General features: G+C 40.7%; 1 protein-coding gene across 1 annotated transcript in view; it reads left to right on the top strand.

The window, feature by feature from the left end:
• The first annotated feature begins 1,996 nt into the window (after positions 1-1,996).
• SRPX2 (sushi repeat containing protein X-linked 2) overlaps positions 1,997-14,030 on the top strand; it is a 34,292-nt gene continuing 22,258 nt past the window's right edge. The window contains exons 1-3 of the mRNA XM_037037386.1: positions 1,997-2,305; positions 3,984-4,201; positions 8,613-8,693. Coding sequence (XP_036893281.1) covers positions 4,120-4,201; positions 8,613-8,693 — 163 coding nt within the window. The 5' untranslated portion in view covers positions 1,997-2,305; positions 3,984-4,119. The remainder of the gene's footprint in view (positions 2,306-3,983; positions 4,202-8,612; positions 8,694-14,030) is intronic.

Consider the following 14,030-nt stretch of genomic DNA (forward strand, 5'->3'; position numbering starts at 1 on the left):
TTAGCTTATAGTAGATGCCTAATGAATGTTAATCCCCTAAGCATGAACACTTGTAACCAACATTTTTGTTGAATATATGTCTCCTCCATTACATAGCAGCAACATCTTTTGTCTTTTTGTTCACTGATGTTTCCCAACTACTTAGAAGAGTGTGTGGCATATAATAGATGCTCAATAAATATTTGTTGAATTATGGATTAGGATGTCAGGGATTTTTGTCTGTCAACCATTCTTAACACAGTAGGTGCTTGATAAATTTATTGAATAAATGAGACCAAGATCATATCTACTGCTTCATTGTACCATTATTACTATTGAACACATGGTAGACATGCAATACATATTTATGGTTTGTGGATTGGAAATGAAACAGGCTTGCTACTGAATTTTTGTTCTCATAAGTACAATTCTTCTCTTCATAACTGAAAAGTGGTTACAAATTTGCTTGCACATACAGGGAAGAAACCCTTTCTACAGCACTTAAAGTTATTTCTGCACAACCACTGATTTTTCAAGGACATAATTGTCAAGTCTGAGGGGAGGGATAATGTAAAGAGTTGACCTGAACTATGGTAGAATAGTTTCATTATCAGATACTAAAAAGAAAGTTTGTTTAGTGAAGAGAAACATATCCCTCCATCACAGGTTACTGGGAAACAGCTTAACAATGACTATAACCTTGTAGATTTGCTTAAACAGCTTTCAGCTAAAGCCTCTCAAAACATACTTTTCTGCCAGGGTCCAGCCTCAGCAGGGTTCAGAGTCCCCAAAGGATGGACGGCGCAGGCAAATGAAGAGTCAGACACCCGATTGGATGCCAGAGAACAGCCAGCCTCTGTGGACTGATGGAACTCATAGAGTTTGATTTAGGCTTTATTTTTATAGAGATTGTTGTATAACATTAAAGGAACAGGTGCATGGCGTGATCATTTAAGCAGAAAAAAACAATACAGAGGTAACCAGGAAAAGTACAAGAATTTCCATAGTTTCAGTTATGTTAAACAGAAGTTCTTTTGACCAGGAAAGCCATTAATCAGACAATTTGAAATAGCTCTGTGTACAGAGTTTGAATGTCTTATTGTTTATTAAAGGTCTTAGAATTTGACATGGGGCAAAAAGGTACACTAGATTGAGCAGAGGTTAGGAAATTTATTATAAGGCCTTTGTGATGTCTAACTTAGCTATCTATCTTTTCTGTCTAAAATGTTTCTCTGTGTACTCTGGACTCTGACTCCCTGGTAATTGTATCTACATGCTTAGTTTGTAATAGCTAACCAGCTTCTCTTATTTCTTTGCCTGTCTAATTCTAATTGATGTATATTCCTATTCAGGGTAAAGGAGGGGCTGTTACTCCAACAACTTTTAGACATCCAGGGGCTAGTTCATTAAAGGGAACTTTGTTCTCTGGTCAAGAAATTATTTTGTACAACTTCATTGGAATTATGCAAATCAATGAACCTGAAATACAGGTGTCTATCAATCCCACCACCTTTTTATCACCAAAACAAACAGGTAAGGAGAGATAGACAGGAAATCCAGCCACAGTTGCCTCTGCCTTGCAGATGCATCTCAGCCGTCCCCACCATGTCAAGGGACGGTTGCTGGCTGGCTCCCGACACTTTTCCTTCACTCTTATTATAGGAAATCAGCCTTTTTTCTTCATGGTATATTTTGTAAACAACATAATCTTATCAGAAACTGAAGTCCATACAAGTTAGGCAATTGATGCTAGGGTTTCAAAGTGTGTTTGACCTTGTACATATGGATGACAAGGCAACTAAGAAATTACAGGGAAATCTCCAGGAAATGTCAGAATCAGCTATGTTCTTCTATTCCTCTTGGAGTTCAGGAAATTCCCTTTAATTCAATCTTTATGTCATGCTGAGTCATTAAAAAACGTGTTTTTCAGTGCGCCACATCTCTCTGGAGGCCCCTTAGCCAGGCTGTTAGTCATTACTTATAAGCATAGGCATGGAGCCAGCGCCATTCACAATTTCCCCTGTTCTGCAGCAGACTGACGGAGTTCCTCTAATCCTTGTGTTCCTTCTCCCCAACCTCTCTAAAACCCTTATCTGAGGAGAAACAGCTATAGTTTGGGAGCTAATATAACTTTAAGGAAAAAATTGGCAGATGTGATGTCCTAACATCCCGGCAGTTTTAACAGAATCCCAGAGACCCAGACAGACCACGAGTCACTCGTTCTAGGAGTCTGAAAATAGAAGTTTTTTTGACTGATGAAAGAAGCAGAGAGGAAGGAGAAAGAGAACCAGGAGAGAAAAGGAGGGCAGAAAAGCCTATAAAACAGGTAAGATCTGCTGCTTAACCCCTCTATACTACACTACCCCTACTTCACAACCATGGTGGGTAATGAGACCCATGACTTGGGCAACAAGGATGAGGGTGAAGAGGGAGAAAGAAGTTCTTTTATGAAACTGAGCCATATGCAGCTTTTCATTTGAGTTGTGACCTGCCTGCAGGCATAGGTTACCACCACCTTCCAGATGCTCAGCAGAGGGGTGGCTGACTCTTGTGAGTCAAATTTTCAGCCTGAACTTGTGAAGGGGATGGGCAGGAAGGTGGTTGCAGTCTCAGAGCACCAGGTCTGGAAAAGAAAGCCCTTGCTCTTGAACCAAGAAATTGCATTGAGGCTGCATGTGGGAGGCAGGTTCAGTGATTAGTTTATCTAGCTGTTCATTTTCCTGAATTTCTCTTTAAACTCTTTCTAATTCTTTTGTTCCCTCTTTCTGCCTTTATCTCTTTCCTTCAGTTCTGGCAGATTACTTTTCTTTCTAGCTTCCTTCTCACATCTTTTCACTTTCCTTGCCTCCCTCACTTGCTCTCTCTTTTTCTCTACCCTGCTTCCTTCCCACTGTTCAGAGAAAGTCTGTAGTTAAGTAGCAATAAATTGCTACTTAAATGAATTTGTACTATTGTTGGGCTTCCCATGTCCCTTGTGGACTCTGGCCAGAATTTGCCATTTTTTTTCTCCATTTCTGAGACTGACTCCTCCCTGAGCATGGCATTTCATTGAAAGTATATGGGTGAAAAGGTGCTTACTGGAAAGTCCAGTGGCTGGTTTATACCAATGGGCAGCAAGTTTTAATACTGTCATTTATGAGGTATTCACCTACTGGGAAACATGAAACTGAAATCCCATTAGAGTGAGGACAGAACAGAAAATAACAGGGCAATCAGAGCTTGCTCACCCTTTCCTCACATACTTCAGTACATTCTTCCCAACCTCACTTGGCTTCCTGCTGGTTCAGCAGGGTAAAACTAGAAGGTTAGATTGAACTCTTCAGCCAAAAGCCACTACCAAATCTCTAAGCTTCAAAAACCAAATATAAGAAAATTACAAGAGTATAGTTACTGACTAAAGATAAGAGATATTCAGTCCTGTCCAATACAAAATTGGTAATAATAACTAATAAACTAATATATATTGATTTTTCCCTATGTGCCAGGAAATAATCTATTCTATAAGGTAGATACTATTATTATTCTCATTTTTATAGATGAAGAAGCTGAGGCTCCGAGAAGTTAAACACTGCCCAAGGCCTCATAGCTAGTAGAAATTGGATACATATTGAGATGTGCATAACTTCAGTGTTCAAGTTTAGTTCATATAGGCTAGTGCTTTCCCAGATTAGCAGTTAAGAAAAAAAGCTAAATGGATTAAATGACCAACTGGCAGTCTTTAGATCACAGACTTTTCATCTTGATTCTATATGACTATATGTTGGCCCTTTCTTGGTCTTGGTACCTCAGTGTCCCTCTCTGTAACTTGGACCATGGAATATTTGTATCTAATCTCATCAGAGTCCATTGAGAATTGGTTGTTTTACATAGTCCTCCTTTTGGGAAGAAAAAAAGACCATATATAACAAATAGAGTCTTGCTATCCTATAAAGTGAAGATTCTTACAAAAGGGAGATAATATAACAGGCATTCATTAATTTAAAAATCTCTCTTCTTCCTCACAGATTTCACATTTCTGCTTCCTCTCATTTTTGGAAGCTAACTGATGGCTGATTTATGAAATTTACTTTTCTTTGCCCTGGAACTTCTGCCCACCTACTCCTATTCTTACCTCCCTAAGAATCTCTACCCCTTAAAAGGATGGCCGGTCAAATAACTCAAAGAGGAGCTCTCTCTCTGCTGCTTTTCCTTGCTCCAGCAGTGACACCAACATGGTATACAGGTAAGTTCTAGGAGCCATAGCCCATTATTTCCAGGGCTGAGACCAAGTCTTGGAGAAGGAGTTAGACTTCAATGAGACACACTTAAATTAGATAACAAGAACTATTGTCAACAACAAAAATGGTTAAACATTTCAACAGGATACCAAAGAAGGCTTTTGAGGCAAACTAACAACAGATATTTAAAAATAGACTGCACCAGCTAAAATGAGAAGGTTGGACTACATGGATTTTGAGGCCATTGTCCTCACGTGCTTCTGCGCTTAGCTTTCTCCCTCCCTTCCCCCTTCCCTGTCTCCGTTTCATCCTCAGACCTTATTTTTAGGGTGAGATTTTTATAACCCCTTTGTGCCAAAAATATTAACAGTACAGATTGCATTCTATCAAACAGAAATTTCCCAGTTTCTTCTGGCTTGTTCCTTACTTCAGAAGGGATGGAGAATTCTGAATTCCTGAATGTTTCATCTCTTGCCCCTAGAGACATAGGTAGCTGAAAAGCACAAACTCATTGAGGAGAGGGAAGAGAGGAGGGGTGGAATGATAGAAGGATAATGAGGGGGCAGAAAGAGGTTTCTGATGGAGCCCAGCTGGGATTCCAAGTGCTAAGAATATTCTGTGTTCTGCACTGTATGCCCTTATGGGAACTGGGGAGAATAGTGAGAGACAGGCCCAACCAATGTAATTAGGAAAATATCCAGAGATGAGTAAATAACAAACTGCTTTCATCGCAGCCACAGTCATTGCAGCTAAAATTTTCCACATGCCCTGAGCTCCTGGTGGAGGCCTTTGGCAAAAGCTCTTGTTTGTCTAGAACAGCTACATGAAGCTTTCAAACAAATATGCAAGCTTCTTCTTCTCTTTGGCTTAACCTGGCTTTGTAGGGGGTAAAGAACAAGGGCCGACATTGACATGAAGAAGTTCAAGTCAAGCCCTTGGCAGATTACATGCTGTTTGGGGTTAAAGGAGCCATCCTCCCCAAACTTCCCAAGTTACAGTTCAAGTATACAAGACCAAAATTCAAACAAAGACCATAGGATTTAGGAAGTAGAGATTAGATGTCTCAAAGGTCAATTTTGAACAGCTGTAAGAAACCTCATGGAATACAAAGGCCTTTACTTTTTTCAGGCTGAAAGCCTAATCTATTGGAGTCTTGAGGGAAGGGCAATTTTATTTAAAAACTTAGATTCATTTATAGTTCTTAAAGGTCTGTTGCAAAGGTAGCACTCCCACTTCCATAAGAATCACTGGGGTCATTACTCCTTCTGAGGAGCCCATGCTGTGAGATCTCTGCAGATCCCTGCACACCCACTCATTCTATCCTATTCTGTTCTTAGGACTCTATATGATGAGAGAAATTTGGAATTTTACAACAATCCTTCCACCCATCACTAGCTTAGCTGTCTGAGCTTGCTCCATGCATTTGTTCTTTCATTCACTGTATACACTATATATGTACACACACACAATGTATATGTACATATGTGTACATATATATGAGGAATTTATTTATAAAAATTGCATATTTATTCTTACATGTTTAAACTTCTGTCACTTTCCAAGTACTCTCCATTTGATGCAATACACCTATGAATATGTTTTTTCCAATGCTCAAAATAGTTTTGGATTCATCGATTTTGATGCCTCTTAGTGTTTCCGCTGTTTTTTGTTTCACCTCTTCCATATTGCCAAAACACTTGCCTTTGAGGACTTTTTCCATTGGGGAAAGAAAAAAAAGTCTCTTGGGGAAAGATCGAGAGAATAGGGAGGGTAGGGCATAGGGGTCATGCCCTTTTTGGTCAAAAACTGCTGAATGTTCAGTGCCGTGTGGGCAGGTGTACTGGTAAATCACCCATCGTGAAATGGGCAAACATGTTGAGTCTTCAGAAAAATTCACTGAAGCTAAATGCAGACTTCGATATTAGTGTCATGTGGTACACCAATTCAGGTGGGTTCCTAGAACACTCACCTAGTGGGGGAAGCATGTACTATAAGGGGCACATCCCCTAGAAATAATTCTGAGTTTGGGGGGTCCCAGCAGGAGTTGGGAAGGGTTAAGACTATAAATAATGCAAACAGTGTTTTAAAGGTGGATATTGGAATATATGTGCAATCTGGGAAGTCAGACCATATTTGCTATTACAAGCCAAATGTGGATCTGAAAATAATCTTCAACTGTCAGTTACATTTGCAAGTATACCTTTGTGAAGGCCAGTGTTTGAGAAATGCTGCACAAACCTCTCTCCTCTGGGGCTGAAGAAGGACAAACAGATAGAACAATGTGGAAAGGGAGCCCCTCTAGTTATATGTCATCTTGTATCTAATATTTGCAGAAAATACCCAAAGATGGGCAGAGAGGGGAAATGGAAATGCTTAAAGTACTTAGGCAGCTTAAGCCCATTCCTGTCACAAAGCGAAGTTGGCACTGGCACAGCTACCCATGGTGAAGATTAAAATCATCTGGCCAAGTCTTCCCTTCAGCTTTCCCACATCCCCTGCAATTATGAAATGATGCAAAATCCTTGGTGGCCTTTGATCCTACATACACAGAGTGAAAAAGCAGGATTGCAAGAAAGATTTTGGATTTTTAGCCCTGCTAGACCTTGTCCAAAGTCCTCCCTACTGCTGTCTTTAGTGGTGTGTCTAAGTTTGGTATTGAGCAGGTCAAACAGCTCTGGGCCAGAATGCCCACTCTACACCATACTAGCTGGGAGACATGGGGTACTCTATTCACTCCTATGAGCCTGTTTCCTCATCTGTACATTAGGGAGAAATGAAGGTGTCAACCTCACTGAGATGTTAGGATGACACAATGAGATAACATATGTGATGGGCTGAACAGAGAACATGTGCTCAGTGATGTTAGCAGTTGTTGTTATCCAGCTATAGGCCTCTGTCATTCCAGCTTGCTCTCCCAGTAAACAGAGGCCTGCTCCCTGCTGGACCTTTCTTCATAAGCAAGGTCTGGAACAAGAGTGTGGGGACTGAATCCTTTAGGAAGTCACACACATCTGGCCTCCTGTTTACAGGAGCTGTAAATCTTTGAGGTTATGCTAGACTGAAACAGCTGACAAGAATTCTGACCTCCACAGAGAAACCTCCCATGTGGGAAAAGAGAGAGCAAGCCTGAGGAGAAAATAAAAAAAGTCAAGGGAAAGAAAAAAGTGAACTCTTTCCTCTGGAATGAGGGCAAACAAAGAAGGACATGACTTCATAAGGCAAACTTTCAATTTGATTCATTCCCTTGTTCTTCAAGTTTGACTGGTTTCCTAACACCCTCCACCCCAAATCTGTGAGGAGCTTCATCATCTAGCTCTCTGCTCCCTTGTTTAGTGTAGGGGGCTCTGAGCCTCTTCCCAGAAAGGAGGCAGGCACACTTGAGGTCTGAATGTTTACACAGGTCAAAGGGCTCCAGCAGTAAAACCCAGCCCTGTCCTGGAAGCACACTCTCTTCTGGAAGTGCATAATTGTTTCATGACTCAAGCATGGATTGCTGTTTTATTCCCGTGTGTTCATGGGCTCAGGGAGTCTGTAAGGAGGGCTTCCTGAGACTTCACTCTGGAAAAGACCAAGTTGTATTCCAATTAGTTTGTGTTCATGACCGATTTCCTGCCATCTAGTGGAACACAGTTTAGTCTCCCAGACAGCCACAGGCCTACTTATACCAGGTACTGAGCCACTTAACAGAGTAAGGGTAAACTAGGAATATTATCTAGCTCATCAGCTCCTTCCTAAAGCTCCTGCTAATTAGAAGAACCAGAAATTTCTCCAAAGGACTTTGCTTTCTTTTTCTTTTTCCTCCAAACCAAGGCAAACTACTCAGGATGTGAAACTATTCTCATTTCCCCTTGGCTTTTGATTCCAAATTTACATTGGCATGGCAATGGCGGTCTAGCAATGGCAACCAGGTGGGCAAAGGCTGGTACCCTGTGACCTAGTGGGAGCTTGAGGAATTATTTCCTTCTGAGGACTGTGAACAGGCATATCATTAGTGGAAAGACCCTTAGTCAGGCTCTATTTTTTTCTCCTACCAGGGACAACTGTCCAATCTCAGAGCTTGGTAATCAGCAGCTCACCAAGACTCATGTATTGCATCAAGGAAATGGGTCATTTGTTGTCCATATTGGTGGGGTTGATGGATAGTTGAGAAGTTTGTTTTTATAAATGGTGGCTTAGTCCAGTACCAGCCCAACCCACCCCAGGAGCTCCCCCTTTGTGTACTTGAGGTGTTGAGGTTTGCCCACAATAGTTCTACTGCTTCATAAGGTAGAATTTTCCCCATTAAATATTTACCTGGCTCTCCACCCATAGAGTGCCATGTCCTTAGGAAAAGAGCAAGTTGAAAGGGGGAAAGGGTAGTAAGATCTTGAGTGGGAAATCAAATATGTCATCTTGATATTGTCTTATTCACTCTAGGTTCAGGCTACAACCCGCATGAAAACCACAATGAAGTATATGCTGAAGAGGCCCCACAGGTCCCTGCCCTAAACTACCGAGGTAATATTCACTGCTTCTTAGGCTCAGGAAGGGTCTTTTCTGGCCTAAGGCCCAGGCCCCTCCAGAAGCATCTTTATCCAGATTGGCTTACATCTGCCAAAACTGAAGCTCAGGGAAACAAGGGCTGTGATTTCCAATCATGAACTTGGTTACTGACTTGCTGTTTGACCTCACCACTCTAGCCCTAAGCATGCCTATCTATTACTAACCATTAAGTACTGACTGAGTGCCTATTGTATGTCTAATGTTGTGCAAGGTAATCAGTGGATGATACAAAAACTTGTGTTCCCCCAAGGAGCTTACATTCTGCCAGGGGAAGAATTGAGTGGTCAGTATAATTAGCACATGTAGAGCAAGTGTGAAACTATATGTGGTAGCAGTAAATGCAATAGGAGTTAAGAAAAACAAGTCAGGGAAAGGATAATAAAAGATAATATTTTAGAATAAGACTTAAATTTTGGGTAGTGTCTGAGAACTAGAAAGGGGAAGGAAGGGCATTCAGAAAAGCAAATGGCCACAGATATAGAGGTAAGAACAAACCTCTTAGAGAAGGGAGCTTACTGGAGGAGATGGGATGTTCAGGAAGTAGTGGAAGATAAAGTTTAATATAAAGAATGAGACCAAACTAGGGAAGGCTGAATAGCTATTCCTGCACTACAAGGAAAGTAATATGTAATATCCCTTACATTTCTAAGATTCTTGTTTTTATGCATTGCAAGCTATGCAGAAGACTTTAGCTGTTGTGCTATGATTTATAAAAAGCCATCATATGTGTTTGCCCAGAGGGGTGACATTTGAGACTATTAACCTTATTATTGTGTATGTTATTGTGTACAGAAAGTAGGGGTTCAGGATGGGTAGAGCATGGGTATGGGAGACTCTCCAGGAATCAGTAACAGGGTAGTGGCAAAGAAATGAAGGGTAAGAACAAACTCCAAAGATGTTTCAAAGAAAGAGATGGCAAGTCCTGACTGGTGTGGTTCAGTTGGTCAGGCAACATCCCACAGGGTGAGAGGCGACTGGTCTGATTCCTAATCAGGACACATGCCTGGGTTGTGGGTTTGGTCTCCGGTTGGAATATGTGAGAGAGATGACACGTTGGTGTTTTTCTCACACCTGTATTTCTCTCCATCTTTCTCCCTTCCTTCCCCTTTTCCTAAAAATAAATAAATAAAATCTTAAAAAAATAGATGGAAGGCCTTGGTACTGATTTGATGTACCAGAGGCTAAGAAATATAATGATGTCTGAAAGCATCCAGTCTGAATACGTGGGAGAACTCTATGGCCCTGCTCAGAAAGATAAGGTTAAGGAAAACTGCTTTGGTGAAGGCACACGATAGGCATGAGAAGAGGAAAGACAGAGCTTTGTGAGTCATCAGCTTAGATGGATGAGCAGTCTGAAGGAGCAGAAGACCAAGGTCAGAGCCTTAGAAAACATCTACAGATGTCAGTAAGAGAAGTAGATCCAATAAGGGAAAAAGAGATAGTTAATGGTCAGCTATGTAAAAAGAGATCAAGATAGTGTCTATTATACTATAGAAGCCATGGGAGAAGAGGGTTTTAAGAAAGGGGAAGTGGTAAGAGATCCACTGTGTCAAATATTGCAGAAACAAATTGAGGATGCTGAAAACATTATATTTGGCAAGAAGGTAAATGGTAAACCTTGAGAAAATAGGTTCAATCAAATGATCAAAAGTTTGGGCTCCAAATGCTTCTTTCTTATCTTCTACCTAGGTTCTTCTCACTGCCAAATTTTCCATACCTACTGCCTCTCAGTCTCAGTACTCAGTAATTCCTAAACTTCCTGCAGTCTGTTTCCACAAATCACCAAGCTTAAACAACATGCCTTGAAGATCACAATTCTATTCCAAAGTCCAAAGCATATAGCCCTTTCTCGTGCTTCAATCTCTGCAGTCTCTCAGCAGTGAGCACAACCTCTCTTCTCAACCCTCCTTCCTTGGGTTCCAAGACATTTCACCATTCTGGTTACAGCTGAAGCCAAGAAAGGAGATGGGCTCCCTACTGGTGACAAAAGAGGGAATCACACATGGATCTGAACTTTGGGTGACCCTGACTTGTCTCCTCGACTCCTGGACTACACCTCCAGTTGATGCTGGATACTTCCATTTGGAAATATCTGAAATGGAATTTATTTATCTTCCCTGAAAAAGGCTCCAATAGATGACCTTCCTACTTTTGATAATGGTGCCCTCATTCTCTTAAAATTATCTCAATCACTCAGACCAAGCGTGATGCAGACACCAGCCCTAAGTGTCTGCAGCATTATGGATGAGATAAGATAAATTCACATGGACTACTAAGTCCTGTGGAGGAAAAGGGATGGCACAGCTACTCTCTCAAGGGGAGAGCATGCTGACCCTTGCCTTGACAGGCTTTTATTGGCTTTCTGATAGCATACATCAAAGAAGGTTTTCATTCATTATACTTAGGTTTACTTTAGGTAATATTTTTTACAGATAGCAATGGAAAGGATGTTACTAATTACTTCTTACAGATTAACAAGGAAAAATGTTGCAAATGCAAGGGAATGATAAAAGTAACAGGTCTGCTTATATTTCAGTCCTTGAGAGAATTAGCACAGACTTCAGGAAATTTCTTTAAAGATATACAGCAAGGGCTTGTGCCTAAACTCAAGGTGAGGGAGTTTTAGCAAGAGCAAGTCACAAAGCAGCCTAGGTGTAATGCAGGCCTGATTGCCTATGGGAGAACTTCTTCACAAGTGTGGTCCTGTGTGCTGACTCGCCCCCCACTGTTTTTCCACGTGGGTGCTGAGCTCAGCACCCCATCTCTTGAAGCGGTTCCCTACCCAAGTGGCTTAGTTGGTTGGAGTGTCATCCCACATACCAAAAGGTTTCAGTTTTAATCCTCAGTTAGGGCATATATCTAGGTTGCAGGCTGGATCCCTGGTCAGAGCATATAAGGTAGGAAGCCAATCAATGTTTCTGTCTCACATCAATGTCTGTCTGTCTATCTATCTATCTATCCTCTCTCTCTCTCTCTCTCTCACACACACACACACACACACACACACACACACACATCTTCCTGAATCTTTCTAAACTCAATAAAATGTTCTCAGGTTAAGATTTTTAAAAATACCTCAATGGCAACATAACTAGCCCCCATCACCTTTAATAGCCCACTTTTCCTCATCACCTCTCACTAGTCATTTATCAAAAGATGTCATTTCTTTATTGATCCATGGATTAAAACTTCTATTATCTCACACATGGGTAGTGACAGTTGCCTTTTAACTGAATTCTCTGATTCATGATTTTCCCCTTTTCATGGCCACCATGATCATTTCTTCCAGAATTTAGCCTCAGTCTACCTGCCCAGCAACTCATGAAATTTATGTTTTGGCCAGTTTAGTAGAACTCAACTGTGTTACCTGACTAAATTAGCCCACCCTGAGCTTTCCCTCATGCATTCATTCTTTTACTCATTTATTCAATGAATATTCATTGCGTAGCTACTATGTGCATCTTCTGAAATAAATATTTATTATCTGGAGGACTAATTTTGCATTCACTATATATTGCCCTTTTGGTTTACTTTTTAAAAAAAATTTATTTATTTATCTTTAGAGGGGAAGGGAAGGAGAGAAGAATCGATGTATGGTTGCCTCTCATATGTCCCCTGCTAGGAACTGGCCCGCAACCCAGGCATGTGCCCTGACTGGGAATCGAACCGTGATCGTGTGGTTCGCAGGCCCGCGCTCAATCCACTGAGCTACACCAGCCAGGGCTGGTTTACTTTTTATTACCTTTAGCAAAAGATTTACCTATTTAACAGAAACAGCCATGTATGATACCTCCCTCAAAGCTATGTAAAAAGTTAATGCTCAAAACATGTTTACTGTACAGTTGGCATTCTTGGATCAGAAGCCACATTGTAGGAAACTGTAAATAGAAGTGGATAGGAAGAAGCAGCAAATACAGAATGTACTTTCAAGAGGTCTAGTGGTTCTGTGATTAATATTAACCTGTTCCATTGGTTATTTTAAAATCCGTATAAAGCCTTATAGAAAAATATAAGCCATGTGCCGACCTTTGGCTTTGGGGTCAAGTGCCTCCTGGCTCTGCACATAAAATGGTTGAGTGACATTATCATTATTGCAAGGGGAGAGGGGCCTGGAAAAGTACAACCTGAAGTCCCAGCCTCTCTTATAAGGTCTTTGTGACCTCATAATCCCAGCTTCAGACTTTTTGTAATTTGGGGATGGTGTCTTCAGGTGTTGCTGTGTGAAGTGGGATGATCAAACCCAGACACCGATTTAGGGAATATCATTCCTGGGGCTAGATGTAGTTTACACACACAATTTCATTTGATTCTCAAAACAGCCTTATGGAACTAATTTAGTATCCCCATTTTACAGACCAGGAAACTAAGCTCAGGAAAATTAAATTTAGAGAGTTGCAGAGCTTAGAGGTGACAAGCAGGAATTTAAACCTAGGTCTGTCTGACTCCAAAGTCATGCTCATTCTATTTCTTTTATTAAAAATGTAACCTAGTATTTTTAAAAAAGAAGAGTTAACCAATAAAAACCAAATCATTATTTTACTGCCCATGTAGCTTGATGCCATTTTCATTCATCTTCAATTTACTTTCATTACCTCTCTTGACTCTTAGCTTGGAGTCAGAAACCCTTCTCTGAGGTTTGTCATCAGACCTCCAGACTGCAACTTTCCCTGAGGATTGTTTTAGCCCCGAGCAAGCTGGTAATTTTGCCAGGGTTATCTGAAGATAATCACAGAGAAGGCCCTTTTAATCCTGTTGTAAGCACTTTGTTTCCTTTATAATCTCTGAAAAGTGACAGGTGAATAGCTGCACAGATCAGAGGTCATGGGCCTGAGTTCAAGTCCCAACTCTTCCACCTTCTAGCTCTTTTATACCAAACACTTTTATGTGCCAGTCATTGTGCTATGTATTTTGTTATTTCATTTAAGTAAATTGCATGCTTGTCATGATATGGGAAGATCTCTAAAACCCACTAAGTTTATCAAAAAAGCATTGGTGGGAACAGTGGGTATAATATGCTATTCTAAATATTTAAAAAGAGGGAACTATAAGATTCTATAGCAATATTTGCATTATTTGCTTTATATACACAAATTGTTAACAGTGGTTCTTTATGGGGAGACCAAGTGGCAGTATGTGACAGACCAGGGGTGGGAGGGAGACTTTACTGGGTAACAGTCTATACTTTGTGGATTTTGAACCATGTGGCTATATTATCTATTCAAAAGTGTAAATGTTTACTTCAAAATAGCAACCTAACATGCTACAGTGGTAGATATTGTGATTTTAAAAAAA

Source organism: Sturnira hondurensis, unplaced genomic scaffold (assembly GCF_014824575.4).
Source record: "Sturnira hondurensis isolate 20B ecotype Veracruz unplaced genomic scaffold, ASM1482457v3 Scaffold0023226, whole genome shotgun sequence".
NCBI classification, from domain to species: Eukaryota; Metazoa; Chordata; class Mammalia; order Chiroptera; family Phyllostomidae; genus Sturnira; species Sturnira hondurensis.